This window comes from Nasonia vitripennis, chromosome 4 (genome assembly GCF_009193385.2).
Source record: "Nasonia vitripennis strain AsymCx chromosome 4, Nvit_psr_1.1, whole genome shotgun sequence".
Classification (NCBI taxonomy): Eukaryota; Metazoa; Arthropoda; class Insecta; order Hymenoptera; family Pteromalidae; genus Nasonia; species Nasonia vitripennis.
This window is the reverse complement of record NC_045760.1, coordinates 11,109,637-11,125,517: the sequence shown is the minus strand read 5'-3', so window position 1 is coordinate 11,125,517 and position 15,881 is coordinate 11,109,637. Positions and strand designations below refer to the sequence as shown.

The window sequence follows — 15,881 nt, the reverse complement described above, 5'->3', positions numbered from 1 at the left end:
CGGTTTATAAGCTCTCTCTCTCTCTCTCTCTCTCTCTCTCTCTCTCTCTCTCTCTCTCTCTCTCTCTCTCTCTCGTGCTCGTCGAGAAGCAAATTAAAGAGCCAAGAGGGGAGACCGTACACGCGAGGTAACAAAGCTCAGTGACACGCTATACGACAGAATTCGGTGATAAACAAATGAAACGTTGCTTATATTTCTGTTTGATAAATCGTTCGTCGCAGAAGAGAAAATTATTACAAGTATACGAACAGAAATCATCAAGCCGAAAATAGTGTATCGAGTACTTACTGTTTGCAAGCGGGTATTTACAAAGCAGAATCATTGACCGCTGGCCGTCTCCTGAGAATATACAAGAAGCCGAGCGAACCAAAGCGTCTGGCCCGGCGCGTATAACAACGAGAGAACAATCACATCGCGTCACGCGATCCTTGCGTTGAAAAATCTCTCGCGAGCGAGCGAGCGACCGATTGAATGATCTCGACCACAGGTTTCCCGGTTGATTCTCCGATTCTCAATACACTGTCCGCCGGGCGCTCTCGTGAGAATGACACGCGAGAGATTCCGCAGGCGTCACCATCTGTCGCAGCGTAACGATTATTGTCTCCGCGCGACAAGTCGATCGCCGATCATGTGAGCCCGAGCTCTTTTTTTCGCACGAGAGCTGCCGATCGTGCCCTTCCGTCCGGAACCTTCCCAGGATATTATTATCTCTTTCTCCCGCGGTGATGCGGTTATAGACGCTCATTTGCTTTTTTCGGTTCTCGTATTGTTCGTTTGTCGATAGCCAGTTTTGTCAGGACGTCGCTCTGTCACGAGAGAGAGAGAGAGAGAAAAAGCATAACCAATGGGAATCAGTGACGGACGTGCGTATGACGAGCGGTATCGACGCTTTAATCGCGGGCGTCTTCGAGAAAATTACACAGGTGTCCGGATCATTCCTTTGGACCGACGTACATAAGTTATGGAAGCGTATGTGTGTGTGTGTGTGTGTGTGTGTGTGTAACAAGTCGAATTTGTTAGAAGACTGCAGTGTGGTCTAATTAATCGATTTTTAATGCGATACCTTGTGTCCGCTGCGGCGCAATTAAAGCCCTGTTAAGCGCGGCTCCAATCAACTATACTCTCCGAGTGTAATAACCACGAAATCTGCGCTCTATCTCGGGCGCCACTCGAAGGGAGCAAAAAATAATCCCCATACGATGCGCGCACCTTCGTGCGCCAGGTATTATATACATCTATACAGAGCGATGCAACAAATTGAGGTCCCTTAATCGCCCTAATGCATCACAAGCGGAGAGCTTTGACAGTAAAATTGCGGCGTGTGCGCTCCGGCGAAGGCCGATCCTTATCTCCATCGTAGCGGCGGCAGCGTCAAGCTCTCGCACGAACTTACACACACGCACACTCACACATACACGTAGATACTCATCCTCTGCCACTTTACTGTCAAAGCCATTGTGGAATTCCTGCGTGAGACGCCTTAACAGCTCGTCTCGCTATAAATATTTACCTTATACTCGAGAATATATATTTCTTTTTGCCAGTGTAGCCAATTACGAAAGCGCGCGACGATCACAGCGTATTATGAACATCGTGACGTATGCGCATGCGAAGCTCGCGAGAGGTGGTCTCGAAAATATTCGAGGAATCAAAAACCGCAAATAGTCAGCGACTACCTTCAAATTGCCGCGCTGCGATCGACCACTGGGAACTACCGAATCCCACTATATAGTAGCGCAATTTCCCCTAGCGCAGAAATTCCCTCTCATTCTCCCCGCGCGTATAGAGCAGCGCAGCAACCACGCGATCCCGTTCCCGCGCGCGCGGTAGTTCGCTTTTAAAAACTCTACTTTTCTCCGGCTCTTCCGCTCTCCCGATTTTTTGTCTTCTTCGCTCTCTTTCGCTTATAGGTGGAGCATCCGTGCGACCGGAGAACTCGCTGCTCTGCACACTCTCTTCGACAGCTGCCCCTCTCTCTTTCCCTCTTTCTGTTACAATGGGTTATCATGCGAAGAAGAAGAAACGCCGCGGCAAGTGTGCGGTATATGTATACGTGTGTAAGCTGAGAGAAGAGACAACGACCCGCGCGCGCGAGAGGTCGTAAAAGCCGCCCGGGAATGTCACTGAATTGAGGGTAGCCGAGCTCGCGGTGTGTACTATATAAGTAATTCCTCCTCTTCTTCTTCTGCTGGCTCTTCGGCAATTACGTAATTGCCCGGCGAGCGCCACAACGAGAGTCGTTATATCGTTGCGATATTTACTACTATATAATGGTCGCGGCGGCGGGGCAAGAGAGCCGAAGAAACGGAGACGCTTTGCTTTCTTCGAGCTGCTGCTCCTGTCGTTTTCCCCGCGGTTGTATACGTATCGTCTTTGTTTCGCGAGGATGGTTAGAATTTTTTCTCCCCGCGCGCATCTCGACCACCGCGTAAATAAAAGTTAGAAACAGCCATACCTACACCGACGAAAAAATTTCCGTGCGCCCATACGCGTGCGTACTCTCGAACTTCGCTCGAACTCGCTCTCCAGCTCACTCTCGCTTTTTCGCGCCGGCGTTAGCCTACATTTTTTCAGCGGGAGATGCACGTTTGCCCTCCGCACCGCGCAACGTGAACGTATAGCCGCTCGTTCGAAGCTCGTATAATGCGTACGTGCGCTATCGTTTCTTCGCGAGAGACGCGAAGTAATACATGCTTTGCTGCTGCAGAAGAGGAGAGTATACGTGTGCACGTATAATGGCACGGCTCGCGAAGGACGGATGTATATTCGCAGGTGCGCCGGCCATCAGGGTTACGGCCGACTCGTCGTTGTTGGAGCCGAATTTTTTTTTTAACGAGTCTGCGCTCGCGGATTAGTCAAATCTCTCGCTCTCGTGCATGCAGTGCTGCTGCAGCACGTTCAGGAGTGTATTTCGAAATCAGCGCCGGGAAGAGTTACGGAGCATAAAGCATCGCCTCCCTCTCGAGGAGGGCAGATCTCATTACGATCCCGGGCCGAAAAACACATATATAAATCTAAAATCCTTTCGGACGCTGCGCACACGCGGACTAGTTTGACGTCTCGAAATTGGTGGACCGCCTAGAGACGCGCCTATAATTTCAGCGGACAGCGTATGCGCCACCTCTGGTATACTATATATAGTGTGTATACGACCCACGCGCGCTCGTCCACCCGGACTAATCTCGTTTTAATGACGGGGTCCCGTGTGTGTACGGATAGGAGAACTCGGCGAATATAATGAAGTGTCAAATCGCTTATAGTCCGGTGGGCGGTGTCCTCGTCGTTTTCCAGCAGCATTACTCGCTTGGATTTTAATTAACTCGCAAAGAGGGCCGAGTCTGCGCGCGAGTGCTCACGAGTCCCACTATCATTATATTATCCGCGCACCAGGGGGATGAGGCTGCGGCGGCGCGTACATGGGAGGATGTATATGAACCTACTTTCTGATTACAGACGTAGCTCTGGGCTGGTTTCTCTGTAGTTTTTTAGAAACTGCAGCTGTACGCTATTTTTCCAGAAATTTCAAAATATTCCCAATTCATCGAACACGAGGTTTGCGAATTGAATCGACAGCGCGGCGCAAGTTCGAAAATTAGTTCCAATTAAGCTCGATTGCGAAGTTTGTTTTAGAATCATGAACTCGAGAGAAAAAACGCGGAGGCAATCAACTCCCTTGCAAGTAAGGCACGCGAATTAAGGAGCACAAATTGAATAAATCTTTCGAAATACTTCTAACTCGTTCTGACGCAGCACCGCCGCCGTGATAACCCGTCGCGAATCACAAAAGTTAGCGCGATTGACGGGTGACAGTCTCTGCCCTTTAAAATCGTTGCGTTGCGTGACGACGTTGCAGTATAGGCGTGCGCGCGATACTTAAATTCGTAGACAACGATCGACCTAGCGACGAATTCCCAAATACCTATAGGTATATGCATGCGATATACCCGCGATTACGCTGTTGCAGCGAGAGTTTCGCAAAAATGCAAACGACTCCTTTCGGACGCATCAACTCCCGTGTACCCCCAATTACAATCGAGCCCGACGCGCTGACCGCAGATAGTCGAAAAACACAAATCGACGGGCCCGAAGAGCAGCGGCGCCAGGGAATTTCGAATAGCTCGCGAATTCCTGCCTCAGCCAGCTCGGAAGAAAAGAAAAATAACCAGCTCTCTTGAGAGCGTAATCGCGTGAATAACAGTACGCATTCCTGTGGCAAGCTCCCGTATCAAAGCCGAGGCAACTTTAGCAGCGGCGCGCGAGCGAGAGTTTTGACCACCGCATATAATAATCCGTGCCTTATATCACTACACAGTTTACCTACATTTGCTTCAACGAGTGCGAGCCTTTCTAATTTTCCAGATCGACCCCTTTATAGGTGATGAAAAATGCGCGTTAATCGCTTCAACGCAGTCCGCGAGAGGCATAAACCCGCGCGAGCCAGCTAGCTCGTATTTACACGGTGGAAGAAAGCGCGCCGTAAAGTTGAAGTATGCAAGCCCGCGTATAATAAACATCGAACTTCGCGGCAACATCAATTCGAGCTGTACACCTCCGGAGCCGTGATACTTATTATATACTTCCACAGGTGCTATAGCCGCGAGGAAGAGGCGTAGATATATCACGCTCGAGGCTCGGAGAGTAGCTATCGCGTCAATTTTTCACGCTCGCGATGACCGCGGAGGTCGGCGGTGCGCATCATTGCGCATAAATATCGCTCGATTGTCCTTTTATACAAATATATGCGTATAGCGTGTAACGAGCGTATTATCGGCTGGACGTAATCATCGTGCGAGACACTTTACGAGCGATTTCGTCTCGATTAAGCCTTTCTCTATACTCGTACGCGCAGGATCCGATTAAGCGATATCGTTACGAGAATACCGAGGACTTATGCGACAAATTTTTCACCAAGTCACTCCATAAATTCAACGAACTCTCGTCCAGCCGAGACGAAGAAAAAAATCGGCAACCCCTGTCAATATCCTTCCCGCGCCAGAGCAACATGACTCATCCCCGCTCGCGCGCAAGCGCAGATAACAAATAAATAAGCTCTTCGCACAGCACATAATCCTCACCTACGCCGCCGCGCGGCTCTACAACAAACCCAGATGTCCGATTTTTTTCTAGCGCGCATCCTCTCCGCCGACACTTGTTATTGCACGTATATATCTATCGATCGCACGCGGCGTAAATACACGAGCGAAGAGTTCGATCATCGGGACTCGCGGAAGGCGAAATAACGCGCCCTCAGCTCGCTCGAAATCTCGGCCGCCATTAATTTCAGCCTCGCGCCCGACAGGTCACTCGAGTAGAACAGCCCATTATAGATATTACCCGAGCTGCGAGGGAGAGAGCTGACCTGTGCGCTGCACTAACTTATTGCCTATATCAAATAATTATTATTGTTGTTTGCTTTTGCGAGCTTCTATCTTTATCTCCTTCTCTCTTTCTCTCTAAGGCTGTGTCTTCTATTCCTCGCGTACGTGTGTGTTTGTATTCGCAGTGTGCGCGCGTGCGGCTCGTCGGGCAATTTATTTCAGAATTTATTACCGATGACCGATAAATCGGCGAGTGTAGCCTCCTCTCTTCTTCTTCTTCGTTTTCTTCTTCTCGTGTTGTTTCTGCGCCGAGTATACGTGCGCGTTCGCGAGAGGTGAGATATCGAATCGGCATCGCCGTGGTGCGTTTTGCACTGCTTTCCGACGAGCGCGTTGTTGTCCGCTGAATTATCGACGATATTGTCTTTTTTTACGTTGTCGAGGCTTTTTCGTTGTCTCGTAAACGCCGAGAAACAATGTAATAATCACGAGTGATTTTTTCGCTGCTCGACTCGAGAGAAGCGATAATTAGGCGATACATACCGATCTCGCGCATCGCTGGAAACTACCGGTTAATCGTCAGACTTTTTCGGTCGACGCTGGTTCTCACGTTCACGTGCAAGTCCTCGAAGGACTACTACCTGCTACTACCACTACGCTTCACGACGTCCGGATGGAAATAAGAAGAACGAGAGTCCGCGAACTCCTGCACTTAAATACAGGTCACGTTTTTGCGGTCGCGCGTGTGTGTACTGCCGGGAGATGCGCGCGAGCGAAACTTTTTTTCCGAGAGAGAGAGAGAGAGAGAGAGAGAGAGAGAGAGAGAGAGAGAGAGAGAGAGAGCGATACGTGTGTGTATACCTGTCGTGACTTTAACGGAGAGGTCGATCAGTGGTAAATCATAGTTAATGTGGATGTTATTGCGAGGTGGCGGTGTACTCTTTTTTCGGCGGGGAAAACGGTTCTCGGGAAGGACGACCGTATATAGCTACTTGAATTCTATATTTCGCTACAACGCAGCGCGTATTGATGAAATTCAAGCGAAAGCCCTGTGTGTTTACGTGTCACCTCGCAGTTTAAAGCAGCCCTGATAGCTCGCGTGCGTGCACCTTCCGCAATTCCCTGACTCATCGCTGCTGCAGCGCTGCGTGCAGCGAGGAAGAATACCGAAATCATCGCATTAGATGATTGCGGACGTCAGCTCGGAATTTCGGTAGGTCGGATCACGGGATCTCTCTGCTGCAGACTTCTCTCTCGGGACGGTGGGAATCGCTGGCCCGAATGCAAATTGCCGCGAAATCGGTGGGCCCCTGTATGTATATACGTAACGGAACGCGAGATTCTACTCCCTCATCAGTTAGTACTCTTTCGTACGGTGACCATTGCAATTTTCGGCGCTGATGAGGGCGTTTCCGCAGAAGTTCATACGTGTGTGTACACGGTGTATAGAGCTCTCTTGGTACTTTCCTATAAACAGCGCGCAAAGCCTTCTCGGGCAAATAAAGCTGATTACGCCATTAAACTCTCAAGCATAATACATACACCGTCTGTGTGCCTATAGTCTCTAATGTAACCCGCTGTATACGCGAGTGTGTTCAAAAGCGTGCATTATATAGCTAGAGTATATAAGTACACTGCTGCTGCTGCAACATCGCTCAGACTCAGTGAAATGTGCCGAAAACGACGAGGGTGACGGTTCGCCCTCGCCGTATATCCACACAAACACATACGCGCTCCTTTTTTATTGCTTCGATCTCCGAATAAGAGAGAGTGCGAGTATATCGACTCCGGGGCGCATACGTAATATGCGGGACGTTGTGCGCATGGTAATGCTGCTCTCGCACTGTCCGGCTTACCGAGTATTAACGTCAAGTGTCAAACGCCAGTCGGCCCGTGAAAGTACGCCGCATATATACTGTACGCCTCATCGATTTTGCAGACGCGTCGTCGTCCGAGCGTTTCGACAGGCCCGAGATGCTTATGTGTACTTATTCTCCGCTGCTGTGCTCGCACATACGCTCGAACAGCGACAAAGAGTCTGGCATAATTCGAATTTTTACTTCGAGACTGTTATACGCGCGATAGAAAGATCCTCGAGGAAAAAAAATATTGTGAATTTTAAAAGGCCGCGTATTCATCTCTTGGTCTAATCACCGCTTAGAGGCTCGTAAATCGCGCCACGAAAATTCTCCTCGCGCGCGCGCGCATATAGGTGCGAGTTTACGCAACGTAAACCCCGCTTTTGCTACGGCACAGGTATAGCTCTCTCTCTCTCTCTCTCTCTCTCTCTCTCTCTCTCTCTCTCTCTCTCTCTCTCTCTCTCTCTCTCTCTCTCTCTCGCTCTCTCTCTCTCTCGCGCCCGCGAAATTGTCATAAAAGCCCGCGGCGGCGCGCGAAGAAAAGCTGCGGCAAAAATCGTAAAAGCCTCCTCGGCTCTCCGCAGCTGGTCACCTCTTCGCGCGCGCGCTTGTTTTCCCTTACTGCCCTTTTTTAAACCTCCGAGACTTTACTGCTGTTGCTCCCGCTTCTTTGTCTCTTTATGGGCCCAAAGTGGCTGCTCTCTCTCTCTCTCTCTCTCTCTCTCACTCCCTGCGACAACGACGACCGGAGCTCTCGTACTCTCCTCGTCCTCTTCTTTTTCTCCGATAATAACGAGGTTTCGCCTCTGGTTGTCCCGCAGCTTTTGTTTTACGCGCTCTTTTTTCCGAAGAGAGCGAGAGACTCGTCGAGATCTCTCTTTTCTTCATCCTCTCCTCGCGAGAGAACGTTTTTTCTCCGCGCAGCCGCTGCGACTGCAGGGGGCAATATAATTTCGCTTGATCGCTTACGCGGAAAGTACGAAGTTTATCTTAAACAGCCTTTTGCTGCGTAACGTATCTACGCTTACGAGTGTGTCCCTCGCGATTTCTTTTCCTTCCTTCGTTTCTCCTCACCTGCTTAAGGATATAATAACTCGAGCCGAGCCGACAATGCCCTGGTTTCATTACCGCTCGTATTACGCGCGCGCACGTCGATGAGTTGGTCATTTCCGCGCGCATTCCAAGGACGGCCTTGAAGAGAGGAGACGCGCTGCTGTGGTTTATTCAATTTTCAGAGATACTCGATCTTTTGTTTTGGACGACAACTAGTTTCAGTGGGTACACATAAACGGGAAAATTAAAGTATAACCTGTGCAGAAATATTTGTCGAATATAACGATGTTCGCTTCGGGAATCCTTGGCATTGTTCGGTCTTGCAACAATAGTACGCTTTCTTTTGTCATTTACCTTCAATAACCTGTTATCAAACAATGTCAACAATACTCACCCTTTCAGAATCTCCGACGATCAATCGCTGCAGAACGACTTACCGCAACTCCCAAGAGCACGGCATCAACATTTTCGACAAATCGCACACGGAGCGCTTGAAGTACAAGTACAAAGACAGTACGTACACCCTCTTTATCGGCAAATCTCGAGCAATCCCATACCTATAAACAGAACGCGTGCACCCATATTCCAGAATTCTTCGAGCAGGAGCTCCAAAACCCGATAACGAAATCCGACAAGGAGATGCTCCGCGACTTCCTCCACGACGGCAAGAAGATCCGCAAGCCGTCGGACTTAGAAGACGTAGACGAGATCGTCAAATAAAATGGAAAATAAGCCCACGTAAAACGAGGCTCTACTCTCCTCCCTATGCCAGCGCAATAGACATTAAATCCAATGGGCATCCGCGTTATTTTTTACCCGATGCATACAACGGCAGAAGAAGCATTACCAGATTGGCTCGCGCGTATACGGTCAGCATTCACCAGTCCTTTACATTCATGAAGCTTTTACACGGCTGATTTGACTAGCCGCTCTCTTTTTTCTCCCGTCCATGGGGCCTCTCTCTCTCTCTCTCAATTTGATTTGCATTGATTGGAGTGCCGCCGTGCAGCTTTTATCCTCTATCTCTCGGCTCTGGGAGAAGAGACTCTTGGCGCGATTTTTTAAGCCCCCGGTCAGCTTAGAATTCTACTCTTTATACGCGCGTGCTGAAGTGAAATTGCGATGCCCTGGAGTTCGTTGCAAAAAATTTATATTTATTTATTAAATAGAACATTTTTAATAAACTTGTGTTATACACAAAGCTGATTATTTTGAGTTTTTATTCGAGGTGCATTGCGTCGACAGCCAGTGTAGCTACTGTGAGTGATTGATGAATACTGCACTCGATTCGTTTTTCACCCTCTGGGATACGGCCACATCTAGAATATTTGTTAGCCTCTGCGACACCGCGGTCATCATTAATAAAAATCTCAAAGTCGTTGCGCATATAGAAATATTTACATCGACCGCAATTCCCATAGCATTTTCCACGCTCTTTGTGTAGAATTATGTTATACAGAAGAAGGATGACCTTTGAATTTTTCGCGGGGGCGTCGATCGTAAGCCGCACCTGGCTTCGATATCCCTTGCGCATGTGAGACATTTTTCGAATCGTCTTCATTCGTGCTCGGTCAGCCGGTTACTTATAAAAAAGTAGAGTGTTTATGATGCTATTTATGATGCTTGTATAAATGTGCAGTCTGCATTCAATGACGATAAGTTTTTTTTTCTTCACAAAAAGCTTTTTATATTTTATTAATGAGGGAACATTGTTTACTCTTCGACGATGGACATTTCGGGTAAAATTTTTACCGGCAGGCTACTTGTACAGGTCAGGTCGTCACGTACTCTGCGAATTTCCAGCAACTCTTCGTAATTAGCCAGAAGTTTTCTGATAATAGCCGATCGCTCGGCGGTGAGTTTGACGACTCTCTCGCGGTAGTCCTTCTGTCTCGTTTCTCCCTCGACGTCTTGCTTGAGCTCCATGTCGCACCTCTCGACGTTCATCTCGGTGATGACTCGGTCCATTTTTCTGTTCTTTCGCTGGACCCTCGCGACTTCCTTGCCTACTTCCTCCAACTTCATCTCCCACTCTTTCAAAACCTTGGTCGTCGTGCAAAGAAAATGAATACCAACCTTCTTAGCAAAAATTTAAAGAACAGATAATGATTACCTTCTCAGCGTTGGAACGCACTGCCTCGAAGTCTCTCTCCATCTTCTGCGTGGTCTTGTCCTCCTTCGCTCCTATCTTCCACCTCCTCAGCACCTCTCTCATCTCCCTCGTCACATTGGCCATCCTCGCGTAGTACAGCTCCGTCCCCAGGTGTCTCAACTTGGTCCTGAGAATCTCGTGCTCCCAGTCCTCCTCGGCGATGCCTCTCCTGAACTCCAGACTCTTCTGCATCGCCTTGAGTTTCTTCGCTCCCATGTCGACTATGGCATCATTCACCCTCTCTATCTCGGCTCTCGTGATCAGTAATGCCCTGGAACCGTCTTCGTAAACGTTGCCTTTCATACTATCGTCCAGCTCGGTCTGACCCAGTTTCAGAACCAGTTGCAGCTCGGCGTCGAGTTCGCGTTCGACTCTGTCGGCGCGAGAACGTCTGAGATGATCCGCGAGAGAGTCGCAGTCGAGCTTGTGTTGGGACAACGTTCGATGGTAAACTGCCAAGGTATTAGTGACGGACTCTATATCGAGCCAGACGGCGTGTTGGCGAAGCTCGTGGTCGATCTACGAAACGTAGGAAAAAATTTAAGTACGTTTTGCTAACTACAATAGCTCGTGATACGGAAATTATTAAACACCTTGAGACGTCTAAGAGCCACTAGATTCTCCCAATGACTAGCGTCTACGGACTGTGGCAGAGCCGCCGGGCGAACGTCCAAAATTTCTAATTGCTTCAAGTATTCCGAGCAATCGGGCGTCAGGTATGGCAGCTTGTTCATGGATATAATGCATTTTCCAAGATCCAGCACTTCGACCGACGAAGTCGTCTTCAAAACTGTTCGCGGCCGTCTTTTGTACTGAACTGTTATCGCGGTGAAGGCGTTTTTTCCCAGAGTCGGGAACTCGTTTTTCAGTTTCTTCTCCATGTACCTGTCCTTGGCGCTCAGAGTCTCGTACTGATTGCGCAGCTCCTGCTCGACGCTCTGCACTATTTTCACGTCCTCCGCGATCGTCGACGCGAGTCGCTGTTTTTCCTTGATCCTCTCTTTGACCTCGTCGTCGGCTTTGAACTCGTCAACTCGGTTGACGTGCCTCGCGAGGTACCTCACATAGCGGAGGTTCAACTGCTGTATAGCCGCTTCGACTTTCATTTTCAACTGGAAGCAAGGATGGTTATTCAGCATATTATCTTGGAAGTACGAAATACACGCTACTCACTAAATAAAAATCCTCGAGTCTCGAATTAAATCTGCCGATACCCTCGGCGAGAGCCTCGCTGATTTTCGCGTAATCCATCTGCAAGATCTTTCGGTACTTCGCGCGCTCGGACTCGAGATTCCGCATCTCCTGCTCGTATCGGCCGACAACGAGAGTGTCCTCGTCGGAGTAGTCCTCGAGTCTCTTGCCGAGACGCAGGCATTCGGGTAGATCGGGCTCTCGCTTGATTAGGTCTTCCCACCTGACCTCCAGTACACCGTCCATCATGCGCTGCAAGGCACGCGGTCGGAAATCGTCAGCCAGAAGGGCTATTCGCTGTCGCTCCTCTTCAGCCGCCTATATCACAACAAATTCATCAATGCACGATTATGATGCAAGCAGAAGTAGTGCATACCTGCTTATCGCGCAGCTCCTGCTGCGACGGCGACACGTATAGTCGGGCCGACATTTCGGCGTCCGTCACCCTCACGATAGTTTCCGGTTTTTCCTTCGGCCGCCACTCGGGATACTCGAAGGTTTGCCCGACAAGCTCTTGGAACATTTCCCAGAGTTCGTAACTTATGTAGAGAATGCGGTCGATGCGCTCCCGGGCCAAATTCATTTCGCGCTCCTTTACCGACTGCATCTCCTCGAACAGCTTGTTGAAGCACAGCCGCAGCCTCTTGCAGTCCTCTACTATGTAGCGATTGTCGCTGAGGATTTGCGAGAACGCGTAGAGCTTGAACTGAGAGTAGTACTGGGCACATGGCTCGATGAAGTGCTGGGTTGTCATGCCTGTTGAATGTTCGATTTTTTAACATTATACATATTTGTATTTTTTCAAAACATACGAATAAGTTTTACCTTCCAGCAGTTGTCGATTCCTCTGCTCCTCGTCGTCGGCATCGATGTCCTCTTCGGCACCTACCAGGTTGCCGATTTTCTCGATTTCATCCGATTTCTTGACCCTCAACTGCTTGTCGAACATTGCATTGAGCTCCGATGGCGTGTAAGTCTCCCAGGGGTAGATAGTGTCGTAAGTAGTTATCTCTTTGGCGATGTTGCGCGCGAATTGGGCAAAATCGAAGAAGTCCGGTAGGCCGATCTTGTCTGCGCAGATAGTATAATTCGTGACTTCGGTTTCATCGAATATGCCGAAGATCGACTTAGCCAAAACTGTCTGAGGCTCCCAAAACTTGGACTGAATCCAATCGGCGACTCGTTCTCTTTCCTGACAATCCGACTCCACCTGGTGTCTCACGTCTTCGCGATCGTCTTTTGCGGCTTTTATTCGTTTCTCACGGAAGCCTTTGTTGAGATCGAATGCTGAGATTGGAAGCTGATCTAGTTGGGAGAAATGTTCGTTCTTGTCGAGCAATCCTACGACTTTGTTCTTCAAAGAGAGGAATTTCGTCAGTATTTTCTGTTTTTCATTCGAAGCAGTTTTATTTTCGTCCTCGATCCTTTGTTGCTCCTTCCACTGAACCCATGTCAAGGTATCCGATCCTTCGTAGTTCACGAAGGCCAGTGTTGACTCAGACAGGAATTCTTTTAATTTGTTATCCAAAGTGTTCGAGTACTCTGCAATTATACCCTTGTGATCCTCGAAATCCGTACGACCGAATTCCCAAAGATTCTTGAAGCCGTCATCGACTTGTGGCGGTTTTTCCAAGTTCCATCGTCTCACGGCGACCAATGAGCCATCGATACCCAACGCAATCAATAAATCGCCGGAATCGTTCAGTATAGCTTTCGCTACACCGGAATCCCGCGGATGATGCGTCATGAGATTTACGCTATAGCTACTTCTTAGGTTGTCACTTCTTATGACGGCCAATCCGTCGAAGCCGGCAGTTATCAACCACTTTTTGTACGTGAATATCTTGACTTCTCTCACGTTGTGTCTAGTAGGTTTCACATCAAAACACGCGACGTCAGTTCTATCTTCGATCTTAAAGAATCTCAATTGCTTTTTAAGGTAAGGTGTTCCCACGAATGTATTAGGTTCTCCAAACGCGTAATGCAGATGCTTGTAAAACGTTTTGAGATTAAAAGCTAAAGGATTCTTCTTTAATTCATGGTTTCTGGAAAGCTCGTACAGCAAGAGCTTGCATCCGATAGAAGCTACTTTCGACGAGCGTCCCAGTACATAAAGCTGCAGGTTATTCTGTACATCAAACAATAGAATATCTACTATCATTGTGTTGGTTTCTAGTCGAGTCAACACTTCGATTGGCTGTGCATACGAAACATTCAACAAGTAACAAATTCCTTCATCCTTCTGGCAAGCTGCCAAGTACCTACGGAGTAAATTCACTCTTACCGTAAAGGCAGTTGAACGATGAGAATCGACCACAAATCAAATATTCTTACCAATTTGTTAACAAACCTTCCAGAACTAGAAAACTTCAACAAGTCCAATGTCTCGAATTGTATCCTGTACTTTCCAAGAACTACCGGCTCATCGTAACACAGTAAGCTTACGAAAACGACCTCACCGACATCGGAACAAACAACAATTAAAGGATATTCCAGGTGTGACACCATCGTCATAACGCTTCCCTCCACATTCAGATCAGCTCTTGTCACTTCGACACCTTCTTGAACTCGAATGACCGCAAGCTCCTTCGATTCCTCCACCGCCACAATCTGTTCATCCCAAGGATGCACCATGTCCACGAACTTGTACCTTCCTCCACTGAAGTACCTCACGGCCATCTCAGCATCCATCCTATCTTCGGAAAATTTAATCTGGACAATGTGTCCTTCCCTTGTAGCGTAAAACACTCGATCGTCTCTGAAAGGGTGAGACGTCAACGCGATGGGGTAGTGTCCACTCTTCGAGTACCAGTTCTTCCTCCAAGCGCCTTTTTCGTCCTTCGTGTAGTAACGTATTTGACAGAAAGTCGTTCGCAGCACTATGCCACCGCGATGCCAGCAGATCGCAGCTGGTTCGATTTCTAGACAGACGCCACAACGTTGAGACCGTACGACGCGTTTTAAATCGTCTCCGTTGCGTCGGCACAGGTAGATGTGACCATCGCGATCGACGATCGCTAGAGTATCTTGTCCATCGGTGATGGCCGTGGCTGGACACCAAGAGGCGTCTTTTACCAGAGCTTTTTTGGGTAGAGATATCTTAAAGCTGTTGAGAATCGCGGTACTGCTGCCAGAGATCGTCATGTGCCAGGTGCAGAGACGACCGGTTGTGTTACTGATCTGAGGGAAAGTCACGTATTATCGAGCGATAAAAATTCAACTGAGAATATAGCTAACCTGAGCAATGAACGTTGGCGTGAAAAAGTTCACCCTCAGAGTCTGTCCGTAACCTCCCGCATCGTCGATCGTAGTTTCAACACTGGTGATCTTGTCGCCACTTCTCCACGACCAAACGATGAGCTTGAAATCCGGTACCGATCCCACCGACACTAGATAGTCACCGGCAAAGGCCGTCGCTAAGTAAGCCTGACTCGTTCCCTTGGCGCACTCGGATATCCTCTGCATCGACGGGTACGCGTAAACCAGTATCCGCGGTTTCCGATTCTTCTCAGCAAAAGCGAACACTCTTCGACTTTGAAAAACGACGAATCTTACCGATCGCCTCCAATAATAATTACCGATTTATACCGGTCTCACCTCAAGTGTCCCGACAGACAGGACACTCCAACTTTCTCAACATCCTCGGTGAATCTGGGCAACCTTATCTTGCCACTGAGCACATCGAGAAACACAACATGCAGGCCGGAGCACCAAGCGAGCACGTCCTGACCTATCCAGGTGACTTCCGATATCCTTCCGCCGCGCAGCCATGCCGATCGCCAGCTCGCCTCCTCCTCCCCCTTCACCGCGGAGCTCATTAATTATATATCGGCATGAAATTACTTAATGATAGCCGAGGTAAACGCCGTCTGCGCGGAGAAAGAGTAGAGTTCGCCGGACGATCAAGAGAGAGAGAGAGAGAATATGGTAGGGTTAGGCGGCGAGAGCAGTTGTCCGTACACTGAAGTTGGCCGATTGCCGATTTCGATTTTGGCGATACGCGTTTTTCATCGTCGTGTGCCACCGGCTGCAGCCCGTTGTGTTATTATTGAAACGGCTAATTGGTGCACGCACGTTTCGCCCAACTAATTGCAGTTCTTATCGAAACCGTATAAGCGTTTAATCAACGATTTCATTTTTTTTTCTGCGTCCCAGTCGAAAGAACTCGGTGAGATTATCGTCATCAGCAGCCGCGTGCGCGGTAGTCCTCTTTCGCATCATCAGTAAAGTAGAAGCAACGGTGCCGGAGCGTAGAGACGTCGCTTTCCGGCAATCATTTATCAGTAACGCGCGTGTATCCATCATCCT

General features: G+C 48.8%; 2 protein-coding genes across 3 annotated transcripts; one reads left to right on the top strand and one right to left on the bottom strand.

Moving 5' to 3' along the window:
* The first annotated feature begins 8,050 nt into the window (after positions 1-8,050).
* On the top strand, positions 8,051-9,436 carry LOC103316502. Of its 2 annotated transcripts, none has more exons than XM_008210392.4 (3): positions 8,051-8,561; positions 8,633-8,743; positions 8,820-9,436. In XM_008210392.4, the coding sequence occupies exons 1-3, from the start codon at positions 8,516-8,518 to the stop codon at positions 8,948-8,950; spliced, it is 288 nt and encodes a 95-aa protein (XP_008208614.1). In that variant the 5' UTR covers positions 8,051-8,515; the 3' UTR covers positions 8,951-9,436. The 2 variants fall into 2 exon arrangements, with proteins under 2 accessions (XP_008208614.1, XP_008208613.1); XM_008210391.3 differs by having other exon boundaries at positions 8,372-8,561; positions 8,798-9,436.
* A 405-nt stretch (positions 9,437-9,841) lies between these two features.
* Positions 9,842-15,524, bottom strand: LOC100115026. Its single transcript, XM_008210394.4, has 9 exons — positions 15,171-15,524; positions 14,811-15,105; positions 13,924-14,753; positions 12,399-13,834; positions 11,950-12,329; positions 11,556-11,891; positions 10,976-11,494; positions 10,344-10,901; positions 9,842-10,273 (listed from the first exon to the last, which is right to left on the bottom strand). Exons 1-9 carry the CDS (start codon positions 15,389-15,391, stop codon positions 9,944-9,946), a joined length of 4,905 nt encoding a protein of 1,634 aa, XP_008208616.1. The 5' UTR covers positions 15,392-15,524; the 3' UTR covers positions 9,842-9,943.
* Between the last annotated feature and the right edge of the window lie 357 nt (positions 15,525-15,881).

Coding starts and splice junctions, on each gene's coding strand:
- LOC103316502 (XM_008210391.3), top strand. CDS start 8,516: ATGTTCGCTTCGGGAATCCTTGGCATTGTTCGGTCTTGCAACAATA. Junction 8,562..8,632: donor TGTTCGGTCTTGCAACAATA/GTACGCTTTCTT, acceptor TCACCCTTTCAG/AATCTCCGACGATCAATCGC. Junction 8,744..8,797: donor GAAGTACAAGTACAAAGACA/GTACGTACACCC, acceptor ACCTATAAACAG/AACGCGTGCACCCATATTCC.
- LOC100115026 (XM_008210394.4), bottom strand. CDS start 15,391: ATGAGCTCCGCGGTGAAGGGGGAGGAGGAGGCGAGCTGGCGATCGGCA. Junction 14,754..14,810: donor CGCCAACGTTCATTGCTCAG/GTTAGCTATATT, acceptor ACTTTCCCTCAG/ATCAGTAACACAACCGGTCG. Junction 10,274..10,343: donor TGCGTTCCAACGCTGAGAAG/GTAATCATTATC, acceptor ACGACGACCAAG/GTTTTGAAAGAGTGGGAGAT.